The sequence below is a fragment of the Ambystoma mexicanum genome, chromosome 4q (assembly GCF_040938575.1).
Source record: "Ambystoma mexicanum isolate Mex_15411 chromosome 4q, UKY_AmexF1_1, whole genome shotgun sequence".
NCBI classification, from domain to species: domain Eukaryota; kingdom Metazoa; phylum Chordata; class Amphibia; order Caudata; family Ambystomatidae; genus Ambystoma; species Ambystoma mexicanum.
The window spans coordinates 1,128,082,217-1,128,106,058 of NC_090928.1; the positions used below are offsets into that span (position 1 = coordinate 1,128,082,217).

A 23,842-nucleotide genomic window follows, 5' to 3' on the forward strand; every position below is an offset into this window, starting at 1 on the left:
ATGTATAGTCGGAGTGAAATGTACTTAGGGTAACTTTTATTGTTTCGTTTTAGTGGTAGGTCAAGTATAAGATGGACTATGTTTTTGGACAGAGGACAGAATTTATGTGAGACATTCTGACAAGTACCATTTTATTATTTCCTTTGAAGGTAGGGAACCACCCTCACAGCTACAGGGTCAGTTGAGGTTTCCTTTCCTTTTATAAAACCTTTAAAACCATACCTTCTGGTGCGGGTCCTATGTCTGATTTACCACACAACCTATAAATGTAGGAGACAACACAAGTTTTAATTACAGGTTGTACACTTATGGATGAATTGGGATACATAACTTACAATGGTGGAGTAAAAGGTGATAGAATGGCTGCACCAACATGCAAGAAAATATTCGGCAAAGCTCTCGTAGAATATTTGGAATATGGATCACTGAGAATAATATCATAAACCATTAGCAGGCAGGGTTTCAAAAGAGCATAGGTGCTGTAGATCAAGTTTTTAGAATGAATCATCTCATCCAGAAATGTGTTATACTCAGGAAACAATGTTTATATCTAACTTTCATGGATTTGAGAACCGCATATGATGGGTGCCCAGAGGAGCCCTTTAGATGTGCTTATGTGATCTGAATATCCCACTTCTCCTACTATGAGGCATATTAATACAGCACATTAATAATTCAGTTGTAGTTAGATGGGATGTTGGTGGCTAAATAACTAAATCCTATAAAGGTAAAAAATGGACAGTGCCAAACCAGTGGACACACCAGATCTTGGCAGAGAGAAATCCCCACAGGCTGATCATGATTGATAGCATAGCAGTGTTGCAGGTTACCAACAGACACCAATGTGGGTGTTGTACAGTTGCAGGTGTGACTGAAGCCGTTCACCACATTTTCTCAAGAGACTCCCCTTCCTGGTTCTTGCAACGGTGCATTAGGCACCTCCATCATAACTTGCAGGCATACATGTGGATGCCATTTGCTACATGAAGGCAATTCAGATACAGCCCAAATATTTAATACTTCTGTGTTGATCAGTCATGTGAGCTGGCGGGCCAGGGACACTAACCTACCTCTGGAGGTGTGAGATTTCAACCATCCGCACGGTGGGTGTGCGCTCGCCTCGGCTTTTTTGAAATTTTAAATGAAATTGAATGACGGTAGATCAACCTCTGTAAAATGTGTGGGGCTAATTCGCACACGTTTTCCTATACTCACTGCACAACATACACATAGACCTGTGTACTCTGGGTGGACACAGCTTACAGGAGCCATCCCCCTTGTCATATTTAGTTGGAATATGACAGCCAAGAGTACATCAAGGCATCTCAGAAGGGGGAGGGCAAAACCATCCTCCTGCCATGGCCAGCCTAATTAACTAACAAAGGCTCCATGGATCCGCCCTTTACTTTGTTAGCTGCTGGTGGCAGCCTTGCATACTAATCAGAGTTAATTCAAACAGGCCCATGTGAGGCCTGGTCGCAGGACTAACAAAGGACAGGAAAATCCCAACAACCTTTGATATGCACTGTGTCAACCTGAAGCCAGCTCCTGCCTCTTAGTATCAAGGGCAGTGACCTGTCATGTCTGGGACTATATATTTACAGTAGTCATCCCTGCAGGGGGACCCCATTCAGAAAATACAAGTATCGGTTTGGTGGCGAGCAAAAGTCTGGTCCCGCCGCAGCTTCAAGGGAGACCTGTCACCTTACTCAGGATTCACACAGAGCTCAATTAACTAGAGAGGCTCTTTGATCCACAGCAGACAGGAAGATGGGTGGGACTAAATATTACATGTTTTCACTCCTTTACCTTTTCTGTTGCAAAGCACTCTGGTTATGACCTCATGCATACAGGAAATTGTTGGTGGGGATACAGGATTGGTTAATTAAGGTAGGCTTAGCCTACACCAATCGCTGTAGCCTAATTGGCTTTAAAAGAGGGTCAAGACCCTTTTTTGGCAGATCATCTGAACACTTTGCAAGGAGTAACAAGGAGTAACAAGAAGAACTCATTTGGACCCTGGCTGAAGTTACAGTCTGCCTTACAGCTTCCGCCAATCGATGAAGGCCAGGATTTCCAAATAGGGAAGCAAGATTCCTCCCCAAACATCTCCCAGGGAACAGAGAGGGATACTGAATCTAGAGCACCCTTCAGCAGCTCCAGAACAGGTACTCAGCCAGCACACATCGTGCTGTGCTAGGCTCGGCAAACAAACTTCCTAGGCGGGAAGTGCCAGAGAGTCTCTGTACCAAACCCAGGTCAAGACCAGTGCCTGCAACACTCTCCTCAGCTTTGGGCCATCCGCCTTAAAAGACGTCATGAGCCGAGTGAAGAAGCTAGAAGGAGTGCATTAACAAGCATAAACCAGTGTCCGCCTTAAAGGACATTTTCCAGCATGTCAAGCCCCTCGAGCTGCAACCGACTGCATCGCTGACTGCTGTTATGCCGCAGTCGCTCATGCCGTCCGAGATGCCTCGACAAGTGCTTCAGACCCGCCAACCAGCATTGAGAGAACGATTCCTTACCCTGAGCCGCCATGTATGCCAGCCTGCTGCCGTCTGTTCAGCCTCGCTCGCCGGACTGCCTGCCGCCCGATACCCGTAGCTGTCTCCAGCCTTGAACTCTGTTGCAGAAGCTGCAAAGCGCCCTGAAACCGACTCTACACTGTCGAGCACCAAGAACATCTACAAGCACAAGGTACATTGTGGTTCCGTACCCCTGGCCCTTCTCTGAAGGCCTCTAGTGACATTCTATGACCCATTGCTCCCTTTGTGCTGAAACCAAGTATCCTTGCACTATTGTAATTAATTACTTTACCGACTCCCCTCCTGTCAGTATCCAGAGTGCATCCCTTTTCCTTCTTGAAACTGTCTGTCCTATGCATTACTTTATAGGGTGGGTTGTATTTTGTAGTGTGCTAGAAGAGCAAGTTACTTTCTTACCTGGTAACGTTCTTTCGATGGGATGGTCCGACGACGTATTCCATATCTTCGACATGTAATCACCACAGCTGTGCTGCTTCGGAAACTTTTTTCGGCGTCTGCGTCCTGCGTCGATGACGTCGATGCGCCGTCGTCGAGGACCTCCTCCGACGTCTGACGTCATCCGATGTGATAAGTAGGACGCACGACGCCCGTAGCCTCAGTTGTAGTTTTTTCCCCCAGAACGTGTGACATTAGTCAACTGCCAGTCAGACACAAAGCCTTGCGGAACGTAAGCTGCAATCGCAAAAGAAATTCTGCAGCGGGGAAGGCAGGGGGGGAGCGATATGGAATACGTCGTCGGACCATCCCATCGAAAGAACGTTACCAGGTAAGAAAGTAACTTGTTCTTCGAGGGGATTAGGTCCTCCGACGTATTCCATATCTATGACAGACTCCCAAAGCAGTACCAGAGCAAGGAGGAGGGAAAGAATTTAGAATCAAAATTTAGAATAGCCAATCAAATAGCAGAGCAAAGGACCGTCTTGCCAAAGGCCAGATCCTGTGCTCGGATGGAATCAAGGGAATAGTGACGTACAAATGTATGTACTGAAGCCCAGGTGGCTGCATCACAGATGTTGCGAATAGGAACACCCCTCTGCAGGGCAGTAGACGCAGCCATACCCCTGGTAGAATGGGCCCGCAAGCCAGCCGGTGGGTCCTTAGCCGCCAAGCGGTAGCACTCCAAGATGGCCAAAATAATCCAGCGAGACAAAGTCTGTTTCGTCACAGCTTGCCCTAAATGCTTTCCAGCGTAACCAATAAAGAGTTGATCGTCCACTCTGACCCGGGACATGCGTGAAACATAAAAGCTTAAAGCTCTCCTAGGATCAAGCCTATGGAGCCTCTCCTCTTCCTTACCAGGATGCGGAGGAGGATAGAATGCCGGAAGAACAACCTTCTGGGCCAAATGAAATTCCGTCACTACCTTCGGAAGAAAAGAAGGACGAACTCTAAGGACAACCCTGTCCTTGTTAAATACAGTGAAGGGTGGCTTAACTGAAAGTGCCTGTAACTCACTCACTCTGCGAGCGGAAGTAACCGCAACTAAAAACACAGTTTTCAGAGTTAACAGCCTCAAAGGGCAAGAATGTAAAGGCTCAAACGGAGCACCCATAAGAAACTTAAGAACAAGGTTTAAATCCCAACCGGGCACCAGGAAAGGTGACGGAGGGAACACATTAGAGAGCCCTTTCAGAAACTGTGAAATTAAAGGGATTTTAAAGTAAGAACATTCTTCAGACGAGCGCTTAAAGATGGACAGCGCCGCCAGGTAACCTTTAATGGTACCCACTTGCAAGCCCCTGTGGGCCAAAGAAAGTAAAAAGGACAGAACCATGGGGATGTCACATGCAAAAGGATCCACATTCTGAACTCGGCACCAGTCGCAGAACTTACGCCAACGGCAACGGTATAGAGACTTTGTTGCTGGCCTTCGGGCCGAAAGCAACACCTCCATCACGTCTTCAGGGAGGCCCCAATCCATATACCTCAACCTTTCAGAAGCCAAGCGTGAAGGTTGAGGGATCTGACCTCTGGATGGAGAACCTGACCCCCCTCCCGTGAGAGCAGATCGTCTCGGTAGGGAAGACGACGCGGAGGGCAGATGGACAAGTCGAGAAGGTCCGGGTACCACGTCCTCCGAGCCCACGCCGGAGCAATGAGGATCATCCGGGAACCGAACTTCCGTAACCTCCGCAGCACTTGCGGGATGACGGGGACTGGAGGAAACGCGTACAGCAGCGGGAACGACCACTCCACCACGAACGCGTCTCCCAAGGCTCCTTGTGGAGGAAATTCCCGCGAGCAAAACCTTTCGCACTTCCGGTTGACACTGGAGGCGAAGAGATCCACTTGAGGGGTCCCCCAAAGGGCGAAGATCTCCAGGAGAATCTCCCGAGCCAACTCCCACTCGTGAGAGATCGTGCTCTGCCTGCTCAGAGCGTCCGCCGTCACGTTTTCGTCTCCGGCCAGATGAACTGCCGAGATCGAAACTTCCTGCTGGATGGCCCAGAACTCGAGCTGGATCGCCTCCCTGCACAGAGGAAGTGACCCTGCCCCCCCCTTTTTGTTGAGGTAGTGCATGGCCACTGTGTTGTCCGTCAGGATCAGGACACTCTTTCCTCGCACAGTCGGCAGAAAAGCCTTCAGGGCTAGCCTGACGGCCCTCAGCTCCAACAGATTGATATGGAGTCTGGACTCCGACGGAGACCAACAACCGCTGACTGTCAGCCCGTTGGCATGAGCTCCCCAACCCGTGAGGGATGCATCCGTCACGATCGTCACTTCCGGCCAGGGAAGCCAAAAAGGAGCCCCCTTCATCAAGTTGCCTTCGACGGCCCACCACAGAAGGTCCCGGGCGACCGAGGGCGGCACCTGAACCGGGTCCGACATCCTGCCGGAGGACTGCGACCATTGCGTCTTGAGCGCCCACTGCAAAGATCTCATCCGCAGGCAAGCCTCTGGCACCAGAAGAATGCAGGATGCCATGAGGCCGAGCAGCCTCAAGAACTCGAACGCTGGGAGCGTCTGGGCATGCTGAAACTTGTGCACCATCTGCTGAATGTGAAGAGCAGTCACCTGGGGAGGAAAACACTGCCCCAGGGAAGTGTCGAGCACTGCTCCGATGTACTGGAGCCGCTGTGTTGGCGTCAAATGGGACTTCTTTAAATTGAGGGAGAAGCCCAGCCTGTGAAGGGAGTGGCAGGTGACGGACAGATGATCCAGGACTTGCTCGGGAGAGCTCCCCCTGATCAACCAATCGTCCAGGTAGGGGTAGACGTGAATCCCCCCTTGCGTGAGATGCGCTGCCACCACCACCATGAGCTTGGTGAAAACCCTCGGGGCGGTAGTCAATCCGAACGGCAGGACCCGAAACTGAAAGTGCGAGTCGCCAACTGCGAACCTCAGGTACTTCTTGTGCTTGGGATGGATCGGCACATGGAAGTAAGCATCCTTGAGGTCGAGTGACACCAACCAGTCCTGAAGCTGAAGGGCCTGGAGGACTTGAGAGAGAGTAACCATCTTGAACTTGACCTTCCTGAGGAGTTTGTTCAAACCGCGCAAGTCCATGATGGGTCTCAATCCCCCGTCTTTCTTCGAAATCAAAAAATAAGGGGAATACCATCCCATGTTCCTCTCCGCTACAGGCACCAGTTCTATGGCGCCTTTCTCCAGCAGGGCTTGAATTTCCTGCGCAAGGAGCGGATCCGGACTCTGCAAAGAGAGGTTCCCCGGTGGATTGTCGCGAGGCCTGTGCCGAAAGGGAAGACAGTAGCCGTGGGTTATGATCTCCAGAACCCACACATCTGAAGTAATGGCTTGCCACTCTACAAGATGCTGCGCCAGCCTTCCCCCAACCGGCGAACCATGGGACATGGCCTCATGACTGAGTGGGAGCGGCCGCGGCGTTACCTGAGGACAAAGAGGCAACTGCCCGAGCGGCCTTGGCACCACGGGTACCCTGTCGTCCACCTCTGGTACCCCTGTGTTGGCCTCTTTGACTGCCAGCTCCTCTCGCTTTACTGAAGGACGAGTAATAGCGAAAGGAACCACCCCTCCACTGCTGTCCCCTAGGACGAAAAGGCGGAGGTTGGCGAACTTCAGCGCCCAACGACTTTGCTGCAGCTTTCGAGGTCTGCAACCTCTCAAGGCTCTCGTCAGCCTTGCTGCCACAAAGGTGTTCACCGTCAAAGGTCATGTTGAGGAGCCAAGACTGCACATCAGGAGCAAACCCCGACTTCCGCAACCACACAAACCTGCGTATCACGGTGCTCGCCGCCATGGACCTACTGACGCATTCAGCTAAGTCCAAACCCGACTGAACGGACTCACACTTGGCATCCTTACCATCCTGGACCATAGCAAGGAAACCATCCCGTTCGTCCCCTTCGGGAATATGTTCAGCCGCTAACGCAACACAGTTCCACAGAGTGTGTGTGAAACGAGACAAGGCACAAATGGAGTTGGCCGCCTGAAGCGCCATACCACCAGAAGAAAACACTTTCTTCGCCCAGCCATCAAAACGTTTGTCGTCCCTATCAGGAGGGATGGTAGGGTACGACGCCTGCTTTGCCGGGGCCGTGGCCGCCTGCACCACCAAACTCTCCGGAGTAGGGTGCCTGGTCAAGTAGCAGGGGTCGCTACTGGCTGGACGGTATTTTCGCGACAAGGATCTGCCCACCGCCGGGAGACTCTCCGGAGCAGTCCAAGCCGCCGCCACCCTTCTCTGTAAAGCCATATGGAACGGCAGTACCGGATCAGTTGGGGGACCAACATCAAGGATGTCCGTCAGATCATCCTGCACAAACTCCCCTGGGGGAGCAGACCATCCCAAGTACTCAGAAACCCTAGCCATAAGGTGCCGGTACGAGGAATCGGCATGAGAGCCAGGCTCAGGCCTACAAAACTCCACCTCCGGAGAGGTGTCCAGTCCACTGGCATCATGCAGTGACTGTCTCAAATCGTCAAACTGACTATGGCCCGAGACATATTCATCTGGAACCTGACTAGGAACCAGGCCATCAGAATCCTTATCCGCCTCTGAAATATAGTCCAGGTGGCGAAAAGAAGGCACCCGAGAGTGCTTGCTCTTAACCAGAGCCTTCCTAGGGGGTTCTCCCGTGCCACGGGGTACCTCCGACACGAAAGGCGTCGATGGCGTCGAGCGAACCGGCATCGGGGCCGAGAGGATCGGCATCGAGGAAATCGACGTCAGATGCAGCGCCTCCAGCAACGGCGGCGTCGACACAGCCCTCGAAGCCGGAGCCCCGAGCGTGTCCCTCGACGACCTGAGCGTCGACGGCTTCGACGACTTCCTCGGAGCCGGAGCCTCGAGAAAGCCTGTCGACGCCCTCGACGCCTCAGACGTCGATGTCTTCCTCGAAGACCTCACAGGTGCATGCGGTCTCGAACGCGTCGAGGACCGGGACCTGGAACGGGGACGTCGAGAATGAGTCTCCTTGTCCGAACGGGACCTCTCCCGTGACTCGTGCCGACCACTCTTGCGAGCGGTGTCTCTCGACCTCTCACGACCTACCCCACACGGGGGCGCGGACGGCATAGTACCCTGCGACTCAAGAATCGCCAGCATTTTCTTCCCGAAGGAAGCCCATTCCTCCGGCGTCGCACGGCTGGTGGGGTAAGCGACATGCCGGGCAGAGTCCTCCGAAGAGGACCTGGAAGACGACCGGTGTCGGCGCTTCCGAGAATGCCTCGAAGAGGCTGAGGAGTGGCGAGACCGACTCCTAGAAGGAGACCCACGAGACTTCCGACGATGACGCGGAGAGTCACCCCTCGAATCATCCGTCGAAAGCCCCGCAGACTTCGACTTCCTGGGCTTGGACACCCGACCTACCGACAACTTCTTCTTACGTTCGCGTAAGGCTTTGGACGTGAGCGACTGGCAGTCGATACAGTCATCCGTGTCGTGGGCCTCCCCGAGGCACCAGAGGCAGACGTCGTGCGAGTCCGTCACCGACATCTTGGACCCACACTCCCCGCACTTCTTGAAACCCGGACGCGGGGTCGAAGACGAAGTAGAAGACATCTTCACACGAAGGATTTTCACAAAACGAACAGGTTCGAAGAACCGAGAAGAACAGAACTCTAAAGAGTCAAGGCTGTACCGAGAATCCCGAAGCAACACGTTCGCGGAAAAAACGGAACTGAGGCTACGGGCGTCGTGCGTCCTACTTATCACATCGGATGACGTCAGACGTCGGAGGAGGTCCTCGACGACGGCGCATCGACGTCATCGACGCAGGACGCAGACGCCGAAAAAAGTTTCCGAAGCAGCACAGCTGTGGTGATTACATGTCATAGATATGGAATACGTCGGAGGACCCAATCCCCTCGAACTGTCTGTTATATAATAATAATAATAATAATAATAATAATAATAATAATAATGTAGATATTTGTATACAACCTTCACTGGACAGTGCCTTTTATCATTGGGTAATAATTGTATTTTCTCTGTGCTGCAACTAACCAACGATCCACGACCTTGCGGATATAAGCCTGCTGTTCCATCCACGTTAGCAAAATTGGACAAGGAGGTCTTATAATTGGCTTGCGTTTCCAATCTGTTCGGATCCCTTCTGGGGTACTAGAGGTGTGGGACTGAGTGATGGTTTAGAAACCGATATTCATCTCCGGACCACTGGTGCCCCGGAAGTTGATTTATCACAGGAGGTCATCTGGCAAACAAGGAAGGATAATGGCCTCTAGTCAGTGTGGATAATCATGTACCGCACTTTTACATACTTGCCGCCCTGAGAAGTAGAGTAAAAGAAACAGTCCCCAGACAATGGCAGATAAACTGTGAAAACCATCTTTCAGATCTGAATACAGACAACATGACATTGAAAAATAACCCAAATCTAGTTTTAAAAAAGCTGTGGGAATTAGACTGGGTGATCACAGTTGAGACAAGGAACCAGCACAGGTTGATGAAAAACGCTGCTCAAGAAAGAAGAGCTCGGAATACCTTAACTCAAAACGTGGAGAAATCGCCAAGTATGAAATATAGAGCTATACATATGAAATTCCGCCTCCACCTGTTTGAGACGAAGGAGAGCATAAGGTTTGAGATATAGAGAAACGTCCCTGAACCGCCAATGCAGGTTCTGTAATAGCGAAGATGGTTCTCTAAAGCACTTGACTCTATACAGCACTCACGATGCTAAGAACCCGACATCTAGGTACTTGCATACATGAGAGGCCGTCACTATGCGGCCATGAATGGCGGAAGACGTTTGCAAATCCAAGCATACAACTGGCCTATGCTCGAATGGATTACTTAGATAACGGACAGCTTGCTATCCGAATAAGTGGTAACCTAATGAAATGATGTGCGATAAGGAAACAAAAGATCAAAGAAAGGGCCTCATGACGAGGCTGGCGTAATACAGGCACGGCTGCCGCCAGTATTCTATCTTTTCCGGTGCCCAGAAATCGGCAACTACCGGGTCATTACGACCTTGTGGGACCGTGGAAAATTCTTCCTCATTCCCATTTGAGCCCCATAGGCCCATAGAATGGGGAAGCCGGATGCACCGGCACCGCGGGTGCAGACCTGGTGGGCAGAAAGGCACCCGCGAGCACAACTCGTAGTTTGCCAGTCCGGGGACCGGCAAACTTGTAATGAGGCCCAATGACATGACATGATGTGAAGAGTTAAGCATACTTATGAATATGTGCTTTCTGTTTTTTTTTTTAAGTTTATTATAATCTAAAAATAATTAACTAAAAAAAGACTTACTGGAAAGGAGATCTGTTTTAGGCATGTGACCAAATGTGTCCCCTCAAGGCAAGCTTTGCGCAAAGCTGAAGTGTATAACAGAATGGAAACTCCAGTGACATAGAATGAAAATGGACACAGAAGTCCTATAGACCAGAGCAATCCTCTGTGCTCCAACATCTGGATAGCAAAATGCAGCTCAACATAAAAATCACGGTGGCCTTTATCTCTCCACTTTCACTGCCAACAAGGACCTCACAGGGTGGCATCTGCTGCACTGAGCGCACACGTCGATTCAACACTGCCCACTGAACTGGCACCATATGGGAATGATAAGACTGGGGTTGCCTTTTATCTCACTGTAAGCCATCGCCATGCCTTTGATTCATCTGGCCCCACAGAAAAGCTTTTAAGAAAAAAACTCGCACAGTGAATCGTTCTACAGAGTGGCATCAATTATGTGTGTGACCCATCCCAGCCCTCCACCTGTGAAGCTATAGGGACGGATTACAATGAGGGATATAGAAAAGGAACTCACACGTGTCAAGCAGATGTCGACATTAGAGGGCCTCCTGTCCTTGACATCCTCCTGGCCATGTTCTGTGTCCGAATGTTTGGCCAGCCTTCTGACGGCAGATGCCAAGAGGCCATCTGACCACTCCATGGTGTTGGGGTCAATTTCCCCATACAGCTCTCCCAGGGTGACACACTTCGGATTAATGACAAAAGTCTCCACCTTTCCTCTTTTGGACACGTTCTAAATGACATTGAAGGAGAAAGAACATGTTACAAAACAAAAGTTATCAACTTTCCTTTCATGCACTCATAAATTACATCATAAAAAGAAACACTATGTTATAAAACCTGATCTACATTGTGGACATCTTTGCAACTAAATATACGTCCATATACATCCAATATAGACACAAACAGAGTACATTTATTTGTTTTCACAATAACAAGAGTATTTGTAATTTCGCAATCCTTGTTTGACAACCCAGTATAATCCCAGTTGGAGACACCATGCATACTCGCAGTTTGCCCAATTATTTTATCAGTTTGATAATACAAGTCTGCTTGTAGTTTGGCAACTCTGGCATATTCCCAGTTTATCAACCCCAGCAGACTACAGTTTACACCATTCCACTACATTCAGTTTTACAATGTCATCTTGAAACAAACAATATATTAATGTTGAACAATTCCATCACCCGAACCCTGAGCAAAACCCCTTTAAACTCACACTCTGCACAATCTCACCCCCACGGGCCTCGTCACGAGTGCGCAGGTGCGGAATTCATGCGCAGGTAATTCCGCTTGCCGACATGTTTCCGCAATGGCATGGTCCAGGTCTGCCGGCGGGGCACCCGATTTACCTCCAGCCAAGAGCTGGAGGAAAGCCAGGCACTTAACCGATAAAAAACAGACGATATCACTGGTGTCGGTAATACCGGCATTCCCCCCATGACGTCCTATGGGACTCCATGGAATGGGGAATTCCCACCCTTCCCGCCACTTGTAAGCTGCCGGTGATTCCGGCAGACCAAGGGGCGGGAACCGCAATCCCGTCTGGTGGTATCCCGCCAGGATTCCCGGTGGGATACCACCACCAGACATCTAATGAAGCCCAGTTTGCTCGATGCCAGTATAGTCCCACTTCAATGTCGAACACACGCGTCTTCTTAGACAACAATACATTTACACATACTCAGTTAATAACCATTATTTTGCACAAATCGGGACCAACAGGTCTCTTACATTTAATGAGCAGGTTTGACACTAGACATGAAGAAGGGGATATTTATTATTCTACACTATACTGTAAATGTGTTAACATATAGTGAAACACATAACAAGTTCAACATGCAACCTGCAAATCATTTATAAAAAAGTGCTCAAGAGGTAAAGTGCCCGAAGTGCTGCAATGTGTAAACCTATCAAGATTCTCAAAATATGAAAATGCAAATGCATAGAATACTGCAGGCCTGATGGCTACAGAGAGGGCGCAATGAAAACGATGCCATACCACATCCAGCCATTATGGCCACCTAGTGTCCAGTGCTCACATTACAGAGTCGTCTAAAGCTGAACCATGCGGCCAAACATGAGAACAATGTAATAAGGCTCCCAAGAGCGGCCACAAGTTTCGACGGACTGAGACCGCACTCTCTCAGGGACTGCTTGCGTCACTCCTGCTGCATCCCTCCTGCCGGTAAACCAATCAGGATTTGCAGGTTACATTGCTCTTAATCCGAGCCAGCGTGTATATTCCTACTTTGCCCACTCCATTGTGCTCCCATTTCTAAAAAATCCCAGTATATCCCTAGGTTGACACTCCCAGTTTACAAAATCAATGTCTACCCGCAAATACACATGCCCAGTATAGTCCTAGTTTATAGCACCAGTATGACCAGTAGCAGCTGGAGATTTTTTGAAGTGTCACGAGCGAGAACAACTGTCAAGTAGGCACCATTGTCAAGGGTTAGACTGGAAGCTTCCCAAGAAATAATGTTTCCAATAATAAGTTCATATGGTGCATTTTACTGCACACATCTCGGGTACAAAAGCTCTACAATTCTTTATGAGTAAAATCACAAGATCTTTCTCAACGCTATATGCCAACATTGCCCTACAAAACGCATGTTCATGCTGCCATTACCAACATCATATTTCAACATTGCCCTTTAGAACACATTTTCATTACCTGCCAGCAGTGCCCTGTAAAACATGCCAATTACAAAAAATATGTCCCAGCATTGCCCTTGGAAACCTGTTTTCACATTGTCAGTTCCCAATTTATGCCACCACGTCACTGCAAAACACGCTTCCATTCTGCCATTGCCCAAACAATATATGCCAGCATTGCCCTGTAAAACATGTTTTCACGCCACTACTGCTCAAACAAAATACAGCAGTACTGCCCTGTGATATCTTTTCATTCTACCAGTTCACACAAAATAAGCCATGCTTGCTCTGGACACCACGTTTTCAGGCTGCCAATGCCCAACAAAATATACCAGCTCTGCCCTATAAGAAATGTTTCCATGCTGCTAGTGAACAGTAGAACCTGCCAGCATTGCCAAGTAAAGAACACATGGTTTTGCCGCTCAAAAGAAGTGGGGGTTAAGAGGGAAACCCAGAGTGCTTGAACACATGCAAAGATATTTCCGTCAGTATCCCTGTTGCAATACAAATCAGCCTCAACCCAGGTCTGTCTCTTTTTCAGAACTGCAACAACCAGAAAAAACCTGGGCGCAACCAAGAAAACCCAGACCGGAACCAAAGGAACAAATCAGAAATGGAATGGACCAGGATTTTCCTTACACAAACGGGATGAAATACCCAACTCACCAACCCCAGACGGACCCCAGGGGAATGGTCAGACAACAGAAAACAGAACAGACGTCAATAGAGACTTCAAGGTAGCAGGGGAGACACGGGAATACTCCCCAAACCCAGTTGGAAACAAAACTCACTAGCACATGAGGAGAACCACAAGGAAGGCGAGCATCCAGAGCGCACGGTTGCCAGCATACCTATGGAGAATGAAAAAGGGTGGCAAGAAGCCTTCTTAAAGACTTCCAGGGGAAGTCCCAACTCCAAGGAAATAGCTTAGATAGAAACTGGCCATGGGGACCAGGTGGCATGGAAGTCCAGTGGGAGCCAGAAAACTTCACAACTAGGTAGGCTGAGCTATAAAAGGCCAGGGAGCAGAGAAAAGGTTACAAGGTAATCGGTTGGTGTCGGGAGCAGAGGAGGCGGACCAAGAGACCAGCGAGGAGAGTGTACCAGGTGAAGAAGGAGGTAGAGGAGACTGCTAGAAAATATGGGGTGAAGGTAAGGTGTTGGTTCAGAGCGGGTGGGGGCAATTGGGCTCTGTGTGTGAGTGAGGGACTGAAGTGAAAGCTTGGAGTAGAAAAGGGGGAGTTGAGAGTAGGGAATCGGGCAAGGTTTGAGTTAGATACTGTGTGTGTGTGTGGATATGAGAGAGAGAGAGAGAGAGAGAGAGAGAGGGAGAGAGAGAGAGAGAGAAAGAGAGAGAGAGGGGGTAGGGAGAGTAGAGGTAGGTGTAGTGGTGGGAGCAAGGAGTGTTGGAAAGAGGGAAGACCAGAAGTGAGCTAGAGGACGGAAACAGGAAATAGGAGGGTGAGCAGTAAGAAAAGGTCAAGGAGTGTTGATAGGGAGAGAAGGAGAGAGATAACACGAGGAAACAGAGCATAGGGAAAGGAGGAGACCTGTTGAAGGGTGGAGATGGGTGAAGTGGGAGAGACAAGTAAGATCAGGGGAAGGAGTGTAGAGTCAGCGAGTGACAGAGACAGAGCATCAAGGAGAGGGTGTTTGTGAGAGAAGTGAGGTGAACCTGGGGAGACAACGATTGAAAGGCAAAAGACCGAACCATCATGCAAAACCTATCAGGTCTCTCAGGAAGTCCCTGAGGGAGAGAGTTCCAGAAAGCCATGGTCATTTGGCCCCACTTAGGGTATTCATTTAGGACAATGGATAGACAGAGACTAGAGGTTCCCTGGCTGTATAAATAGATTGAAGATGCCTTGGGGTGCAACAGGGAACCCTGGACTAGAGAGCTGAGAGCCCACTTGAAGGTTCAGGTAAGCAGCAAGGACCACTCTTGTCTGTTGAATTGGAAAAATACCTGTTTTTTGTTCTAATAAATGGTTGAAAATGAGTACTTGAGTGAAGTATCACATCAATCAGTTGGAGAAAGGAATGATCAAACAAAAACAATTTTACCAAAGGTAAGGAATATGTTCTAGTAATGGATTCTTTCATTTGATAGATTCCTCATTTTATCTCCGAAAGATGTAAAGAAAATGGAGGGCGGAGACTGAGACGCAAACATCTACAGAAGAAAATTCTGGCGCACTAAATACCAAAACCTCTGCAATGACTGAAAAAGTAATCTAGGAAAAGAATGTAATGAAGTCTACAGATATTGACAACATTTATGCTAAACATCGAGTGAAATAATCTTAGCACTCTGAAAAGCAGAGGATAGTATGATGTGCTCATCAAGGTACCAGCAAATCTAAGAGCTGATCATCCTTGCAGAAATTTCCCGACAGAGATGCAAAAATTCAGAGCTCTTTTGGGGTCTGTTTTAATTTCTCCTTTCTCTTGGAAGGATGAGGAGGAAAGAAGCCTGTAGATAGGAAAGATGACCATACCCTCGGAGTGACCTTCTTCGAAAGACAGATAAACGGCCTGGAGCACAGTCATTGGCCTGGCTAAAATGCTGACAACAATAAAATCGCCTGGCGTGTGGGCAATCGCAGAGGGCAAGAACGCGTGCGCTTAAAGGGAACCACCATCAAGGACTATATTCAAATCTCTCACAGAACAACAAACTGGCATGGTGGACAAAAATGTTTGCTCTGCGTACCAGCAGGCAATACAAAGATGGAGCTCTGCTCAGGGCCCCTGTGGAGCTCTTATTCAGCATGGAGACAAAGGCCATACCCTGTGATCTACACTTGATGCACACAGAACTGACAGAGGCCAGCATACCAGATGAAAGATTATAGGCCAGTTATCACAGCTGCTGAATTGCTTGATGCAACCTGTGCACTGCTTGCCCTCTATTGTTAAAGGCAGGCACTGAATGCCAACATAAAGGCCATCCTTGGTCAATGAAAGCAGGAAATCAAGCCCAGAGGAAGTTAAATAAGACATTGGACCTAGACCTTTCCCCCAGATCCAGCTGCAAAGCGTACACCACCTTCAGGCGTAGATAGTCTTCAACGGTCTCCTGACAGAAAGGACACCATACACATCAACAGACATGTCATGTTTCTTATACCCAATCCTCTCAGCAGCCAAGCATGAATATTGAGGCTGCTCAAGTCTGCCCTCTGACTGGGAGACTAAGTCCACTCTTGCCGGGAGGCACCAGGGCTGACAAATGGACATGCACAGAAGTTCCGGGCACCATGTCCTCTTGGCTCATTATGGCACTATTAAGATCAAGTTGGCCAAAAAACCCTAAGTCTCAGGAGAACCAGAGGAATGACTGGCATTGTGGGAGCACATAGAGTAGTGCACGTTCTACCCTTCAATCGATTCATTCCAAAGGACCCCCGCCCAGCCATTTGATGGACATTCCATGGAGTAAAACAACTTGCACATTTGGTTACGGCTGGAAGCAAAATGTTCTACCTGCGGGGGCCGATAACACCAGGAGGCAAAGATATGTTCCCGGATCTCCATACACAGCTACCACTTGTGCGAGATGAACAACTACATCCAAGCATCTGACACTGCATTCTTCATCTCAGCCAGATTGAAGTGAGACATTCTCCAGAGCCCAGAGTCACATGGCCTTCCTCCCTGCAGAGAAGCAGCAATCACCTCCCCACACACCACCCACACCGATGCCTGAAAGGCCACCTTCCAGGGTATTAATATTGCTGAATATTTTGGGCAGGCAATCAGTGGGCAGTGCTGTGTGTTGACCAAGCATAATCAAATCCTATCACACTTTCGGGCACCGGGCTGTGGGGTTATGAGATGCCACTTGCGATTACACAGCAGAAGCCTTGTTCTTTAAGCATACTTTGAATCCCACAGACTGAGCATCTACTTCTGTACTTCTTAATGAGTTGAATAAACCTTAAACGGGTGATGTTGTTAGACAGATGGTGTCATTATTCACCTTCTTCTACTGGGACGTTTTTACATGATGTCTGTGATAAACATTTGTTTTTTTCATGTCATATGGTCCACAAAGAAGATGAAAGCAATTCTCAGGTTAACACATTTTATTTAACACACGAGGGTCCTCTCTTGGGTCATACACACACATTAGGTGTCAGAGTAGTCTCTTCTCATGATGTTCACAAGGTTAAGGGTACCTCTCCATCACTCACAGTTTCAAGGGTACACTTTATGGACTTCATCCTGACGCAACCAGTTTCCACTCACTGTATAGTTGCTGTAGACTCCACCATATGTTAGTCAGGAACTGTGGGTAATAGTAGAGCTTCTCTTCAATGTAAGACAAATTCAACGGGGTTTACCTTCCCCCCAGTTTCCACAGGTGAGTTTAAAAGGCCTCTGTCACCTCCCTCTCCAAGACCCTGACTTCCTTCTTTACCACCTGTCTACTACTTTCCTGGCCCTGCTGTTTCTCGCAGCCATTCCATATGCGTGTTCCTCCTCCCACCGTGAGCTTAACACCCTGAGATTTGGGTGTCACCCTTACCCCGTCTCTTGGCCCTAGTGTGCCCCCCTAGTGCCTCCATGATCTTGCTTGCTATAACTTTGCTAGCCTACTGAATGTCCTCTAAACTCTTTTCTTCAACCAGCTAAGGATTTCTCCAACAAATATCCTACTGGCTCCAACCAACCTCATCATAAATGTTTGAACCAAATTCCTCTCGATAACTTATCTCTCCATCTCTTCTGGAGTTCCTCAATCTGAATGCCACCTGACCTAGCAGGATCGTTGTCTGCCCTCCCTTTGTGCCCCTTCCTTGCCTCGTCGCACCTTGAAACACTTGTGTATAGGCACGTTATAAATGCCCTATCATATAAATGCCATATCATATCGCTGCTCCAATCTCCCTGGAAACTCTTTTCTCACTTTCCAAATCACTATTGTTGCCAGCTCCTACACTAGACACCCACACTGACTGACTGAGACTCTGGCATTTTATGTGCCCCTGTAATCCCTTCTCCTGGGTTGGGCTTCCAGTGGGTGCGCAACTGTGGTTGTCAATGAGTGAGGGGCTGTGATTGGCTCCATTCAATTTACTCAGCTTGTTTTGGTTAGACACTTTAGGGCTAGACCAGTCTTAAAAGGATGAGACGCCATTTTAGATTTCCCTTCCGTCAACTATGGGGCTGTTGCAGCCCCGGCTGGACACAGCCCTGCCCCTGTGCACAAATGCTGGGGAGCAGGGATTGCACACCACAAAATATAGCATAAAAGTGAGCAAAATGTGAGGTGGTTCTGGTGTCAAAGTGAGTGTTCGCTACCAATGCTGAAGGCATTAACATTTTTCACTGTGTTCCTTCATTCTCAAGTGTTGCCCCGTTAAAAGCAGTGTACCTACAACTTTATCTGTGCTGTGAATGCATTTGTGTTGGGGGAGTGGGGAGACAATGCATTGCTGATTACACTCTGTTTCAGTTCCCAATGTGTATGGGCCTGTCTTCTCTAAAGAGACAGCTACCCTAAATGGCCTCATGTCTTCTGCCCTGCAACAGGCACTAAGTGGGGGTAACCAGGGGCTCCGCTCCACACCACTCCTGGACCCATCACTCAGAGAGGCAACCATCTTCTATGGTCATCTGTGAGGTACAAGAACAGGAGATCTAGGAAAACCTGCAGGTTCTGTGAGTATACGAGACTGGAAACCAGGAAGCACTCCTAACGAAAAGGAGTGTTGCTCCATGACAAGATGACAGCCAGCTGTTACAAATAGACACAGGAAGTCAGCAGTGCTCCCAGGTCACGGTAGCCATCTTACTTTCATAAGCATGTTTCTTGGAACAAGCACTAATGAAGTTCTCTCAGGATTCTGCCCCCTCCTATTCCCTGACTGTTACACACTCTTGCTAGGGTCTTTCTCTACCCTCCGCTCGCCTGCTTAACCTCCTGGCACATGCTGTAATTTCCTGCTGTGCAACGTTGCCTGTATTTTCCTATTCTTCACCACAGTGCACCCCTGAAGACTCTTTCCTCTGTGTACTTGACCCCCTCCTTGGACTTACTAGGAATTGTGCAAGTACACCAATTTCTATCAGAAAAGTGTAATAGCCGTGGCTACTGCCTCATATAGAAACCTGACTTTCACCCTTCGGCAGCAGTGCCAGGATACTCACTGTGACCTCTGGTGCCACACTGTCAGCAACGCCACACTATGTAAGCTTACACACTTGGGTTTGAGGATTGTAGCAATCCACCGGAGAAAGATAAAAGGGAGTTTCTGTTTTAACTGGAGTCTGCTACATAATTTCAGGTGTACCCGCAGGAAGCAGGGACCTGGATATCCAGTGATTATCTCCCATTCCTCCTAGGTTGTTCAGGTTGACCTTAGTTCAATTCTAGGTTTTCTTCACTGCAGGGGGCAATGGGAGGATTAGCGTCCGTCATTTCAATGTTCCTGGGAATGTAACCTCATCCCACTACAAGACCCCAAAGCTAGGCAGGGGACTTCATCACAGACCACACTCTGGGTAAGGTGTGTTCAAACAGTCCTGGTCTCCATTAACTTCCCCCAATTTGTTGTACCTCTTTATAGTATCACCAAAGTAGACAAACAAATGGTGAGCAGTATTGTAAAATCTTAATATGAAAATGCAAGGGAGGATTTTCAACATTTTAAGAAATTGAATAGTGCACATTATGTTCTCAACACAAAAGTTATGAATATGTCCATCTTCACATGATCCCAGAGCTGGCTGTGGTGTGGACCCTGCACACTTACAGAAACAGGCTTTAAGATTAAAAGGGCCTAATATGCATTTCATCTGCTTTGCAGCATATTAGCATTGAGATTTTGTGTTGTTTGAAATTTATGTCATGAGGTTTTCTTTTTATACATTTTAGGTCATTATTGAACTGTGAAATGTTAGGATCTTGAAACCTGATGTCCCGGTCATGAATTCGGTTTAAAACGTCTGTTATCTGTCGACCAGATCATCATACTTTTTAGCTCATTTTATCTGGATAATTTAGGACTTGCATTTTGTAAGGATATTTTAATAGCCTATTGACCTATGACTTTCATGGTCTACAACCAAAATAAAGTGATTTGTTGATTTGATATATTCTTTCAATTCTACCTGGAAGCAAATGGAGCAGCCGCACACCTAGAAGGCCCCTGTGCTACTTTGGTAGTAAACAATAGTGGGCTATGAAGCAGGAATTATTACAGAAGATTAGCAATTTCCTCCAATAGCAGGGGCCCCAGGGAGACAGAGGAGAAAAAGAGGCTGGTTAAAAGGGAGTTGGACGAAAGGGAGGCAGTCCCTTTACAAAATGAGCTAGGAGATCCAGGCATCAAAGGGATTCTTCAACCACTTCGGGAGAAGAATGGACAGTTCCCCCACCAATGGCAGAAGAGTGTTTGAATGACACATTAAAGGGGTTTTGTGGCTGAAGGGGAGGAGGGGACCTAGGTGGTGGACACTTTCTCTTTGAATAAACTTTTTCCGTTGGTTGAGCAGAGGTAGCACCTCTGATACTGCCTGCCCTGAGGTGTGAGTCCATGCCTCTCTGGAAAAAGGTGAAGGAGTAAAAGTAACAACCCAATGAACATATGCAGAAGGTTGTTGAATTGCTTAAGTGAGTTCCTTGGCTGTGTTTGGAGGCATTGAATTTCTCCAGGGATTTCCCAGCTTTAGAGACTAACAAGTTGACCCCATCACAGGGCCTGTCCAAAATGCAGACATGAGTCCAAAGTGAACCACAAGAACGGCACTTATGAATGGCTCTGCACAACAGTACACATGATCTTGTGACGCAGGCTGCCATGTCAAGGCCCACCTGCAAAATCTGCTTCTAGGCCTCCTTGCCATCAGACACCAACTTAGAGAATGGGCTCTGCATCCCGCAGGCAGATTATCAGCTGCCACACTAACCATGTCCAACAAAGTGTGCCAATAACAGGGAACAGTGCAGCAAGTATAGGGCCAGAGAGCGAGCAAGGAGCAGGCTTGTTCTAGGATATCCATGAGGTCAGGTGTCCTTAGGCATGGGTGTGGAGAGTAATCCCTGGACAATCCACAGCCTTGGTAAGCATGCACTGAAAGAGCAAACTCACATTTACTGAACCATAGGGAGCTGCTTGTATGACATCAAACAAGATCCTCATTCTAGTTATAACATTTCTTGGGGAAGTTCCCTAGTTCCCCCTTGTCTACGGACTTCAGATCAGAAGGGATTGGGCCTTACAGCTCATTAAATATTTCGACAAATATTGTATTGACTCTGGAGGCCAGGATGAACATCTGATCTTCAGACACTGACAGTGAAGATCCATAATGAACGAGCACCAAAGATGGCGGGAGAGTGAATCATCCAGCCCAAACCTAGCCCACAGCCAACAGGAATACTTTGGCAGGTTGCCAAATATGCTCTACTTTCCTTAGTAAGCACAACGGGCCTGATCTTTTCCACTGGTGCTGAAGGTAACAGATTGGCGCTGGATCCTTGAGGAAAATATGAAGCATCTTCTGCCTGAATTCCTTACAGTGATTCGGGGTATGGGAAACAGTATACGCCCAAAGTAAGTGACGATTCCTCCGATTCCAATTCTTGAGACAGGGAGTGGAGGTGCATCTTCTGGGATGATGAATAAGGATGGTGTTTGGTAGACGAGGAGCTCCGTGAACGGGACCTCTTCTGTCCCTGCTTTCTATTGCTATCATACTTCTTACTTCTCGGAGTAAATAGTGCATGCTGGATATTTCTCCAATTCTTTTTGGTCACAGACTGCCTTGTGAAGGGTGCTAAGCAGCTTCATGACACTCAGGGGTGTTGCTAGGTCTGGAAAAGATCAGGGGCTAAGCTAGTCTCAGGGCTATCTTGACTCGGGGCTAGCTAGCCTTTGGGTTGTACCCCCTGAGCTTCTCTCTGTGGCTACAACTAAAACACCAGGGCTGTAGCCCCCTCCGCCACCCCCTAGCAACGCCTCTGGTGCCTTAGGAAGAATTGACTGCCAAGAGCAATTTAGCGTTGTGATCCAGATCCTGAGACCTATTGCAGGGCTAGTGTCGGTCTATCATCCTTATCAGCTTTCCACAGCTCTTACAAGTTTTAAAGCCCAAAGCCTTATAGGGAAACATGATGCAGCCACAGAAAAGGGGCAGTGGTTTTCCGAAAGCAGTTTGAGTGCACAGAAAAAAGGAACTGAGGTTTTGGGGCCGGGCTGGACCGATATTCACCATCCATTATATCACACCTGCAGTCATGGGTACGAGCAATGTAAGCAGAGCTGGTGCTGAGCCACAATACACCTCCTGGGTGCTTAAAATGTTTGAGGCCAGACTTGTGCATGAGACCATATTTCTAAAATGAGATTATAAACCCCTCAATGTGGGCGGTGCAAGTTGCTGCCAAAGGTCTGTCCCATGGCACACTCACTAATTCCTATGTCAAGCGAACTTCCCACTTCCCTTACTGCACATGCGTGAGCATGCACACAGACACACTCGTTGGCATGTTCGCACACTGATTCAAACACACATAAAGCCATGCATGACAACACGTTTTTTCCTTACACATACTTTTTTGACTCTCAGAATTTTCTAGGCCAGCTCTTCTTTTTGGCAGCAAGCGACAGCAAATAGGGTCAAGGGGTCAGCAATGCTATGTGTACCCCTTCACTCCTCCATGTTTCTGAGTAAGGCTGGGGTGGGCAATGGCATTCTAACCCCACGAGACTCCGCTCTTCAGTGCCCATATAGTTGTGACATCACTGTCACGGAAGATAAGGGAGAGGCGGTTTTGCAATGGCTCCCGCCCTGGCCCTCGCAAAGCAATATACAGGATGACTGGGAGTACAAGTATTTGTATTTGTAAAGAACCTAAAGATTGTTTAGATTCTTTGCAAATGCAAAGAGTCTGCACTGCGACTCTTTTTCCTTATGGCGTGAGAGCAACACGCTCAATCTATCATGCAAATGGAGTTAAAGCTGCCCAGGGCATGAGTGGTGCACAGCAACCCATAATACTCCAGCCACCACCGTGTTGTACCCCTGATTTTGTTGTTCCTCGCTATTCCCAAACTTGTGCAATTCCAGTTTATTAGCACCGTGCACAATCACAGTACTTTCCCAGTTTTGTAATCCAGTTTACAGAATCTGAGTATAACCCCATTTTAGTAAAACATAATTCCAGTATACCCCCAGTTTGCTGAATTCCAGTATATGTTCATTTTAACAATCCCGATACACTCCCAGATTTTCAATGCCCGCCTGCAGTTTGTAAACCTACAGTACAATCCCAGTTTGTTCAAAAACAAACATTCCCAGTTTTCTGTTTCTGCGAGAAACCAAAGGGTGTCTCACCTACTAGACCACAGGGATCTCTATCTCTCACAGCCATCGCATTTGGATCCAGACCCTGGGGTGGACCAGTGCGGGAGGATCATGTGGGTGAGCGGTCTTCGAGTAGTGGAGGTGAGACGACTGATGGTGAAACGCGATATTCCCCCTTTCTCATACACATGACCCATCCTATTTTACAGGATTCTCCAATGCCCCCCGCACACCTTTCTACACAAACACTGGACTGAGGAAGAGAGTGACAGAGTAAAGAGGCTTACCCTTACATATCTCATTGGACATGTCCCGCTAATGGGGCAGGCAAAGTCAGGCACTTGACTTTAAGTGCATTGGTCTGATACCAATTAGCTCTGCTCACATGGATAAAAGGCGGAACATAGAGAAACACTGTTAGCAAGGTGGAACACGAGCAAGAGCAGAACTTCCAGGGCAAAGGCAAACCTACTGTAGCAGAGCGACGGACCGAGGGACGAGAGCAAATGATAGAGTTCCCTGCAGGAGGTTGTTGCCTCCAAAAGGCAGTGAAAGACACGTGGAGAAGGCCAAATCCCCGACAAGAAGACTGCATTGCGATTCAATGATGCCTGAT

General features: G+C 48.3%; 1 protein-coding gene across 1 annotated transcript in view; it reads right to left on the bottom strand.

The window, feature by feature from the left end:
• Positions 1-23,842, bottom strand: part of DNAH14 (dynein axonemal heavy chain 14) — a 2,000,441-nt gene that overhangs the window by 1,096,166 nt on the left and 880,433 nt on the right. The window contains exon 38 of the mRNA XM_069608705.1: positions 10,763-10,981. Coding sequence (XP_069464806.1) covers positions 10,763-10,981 — 219 coding nt within the window. The remainder of the gene's footprint in view (positions 1-10,762; positions 10,982-23,842) is intronic.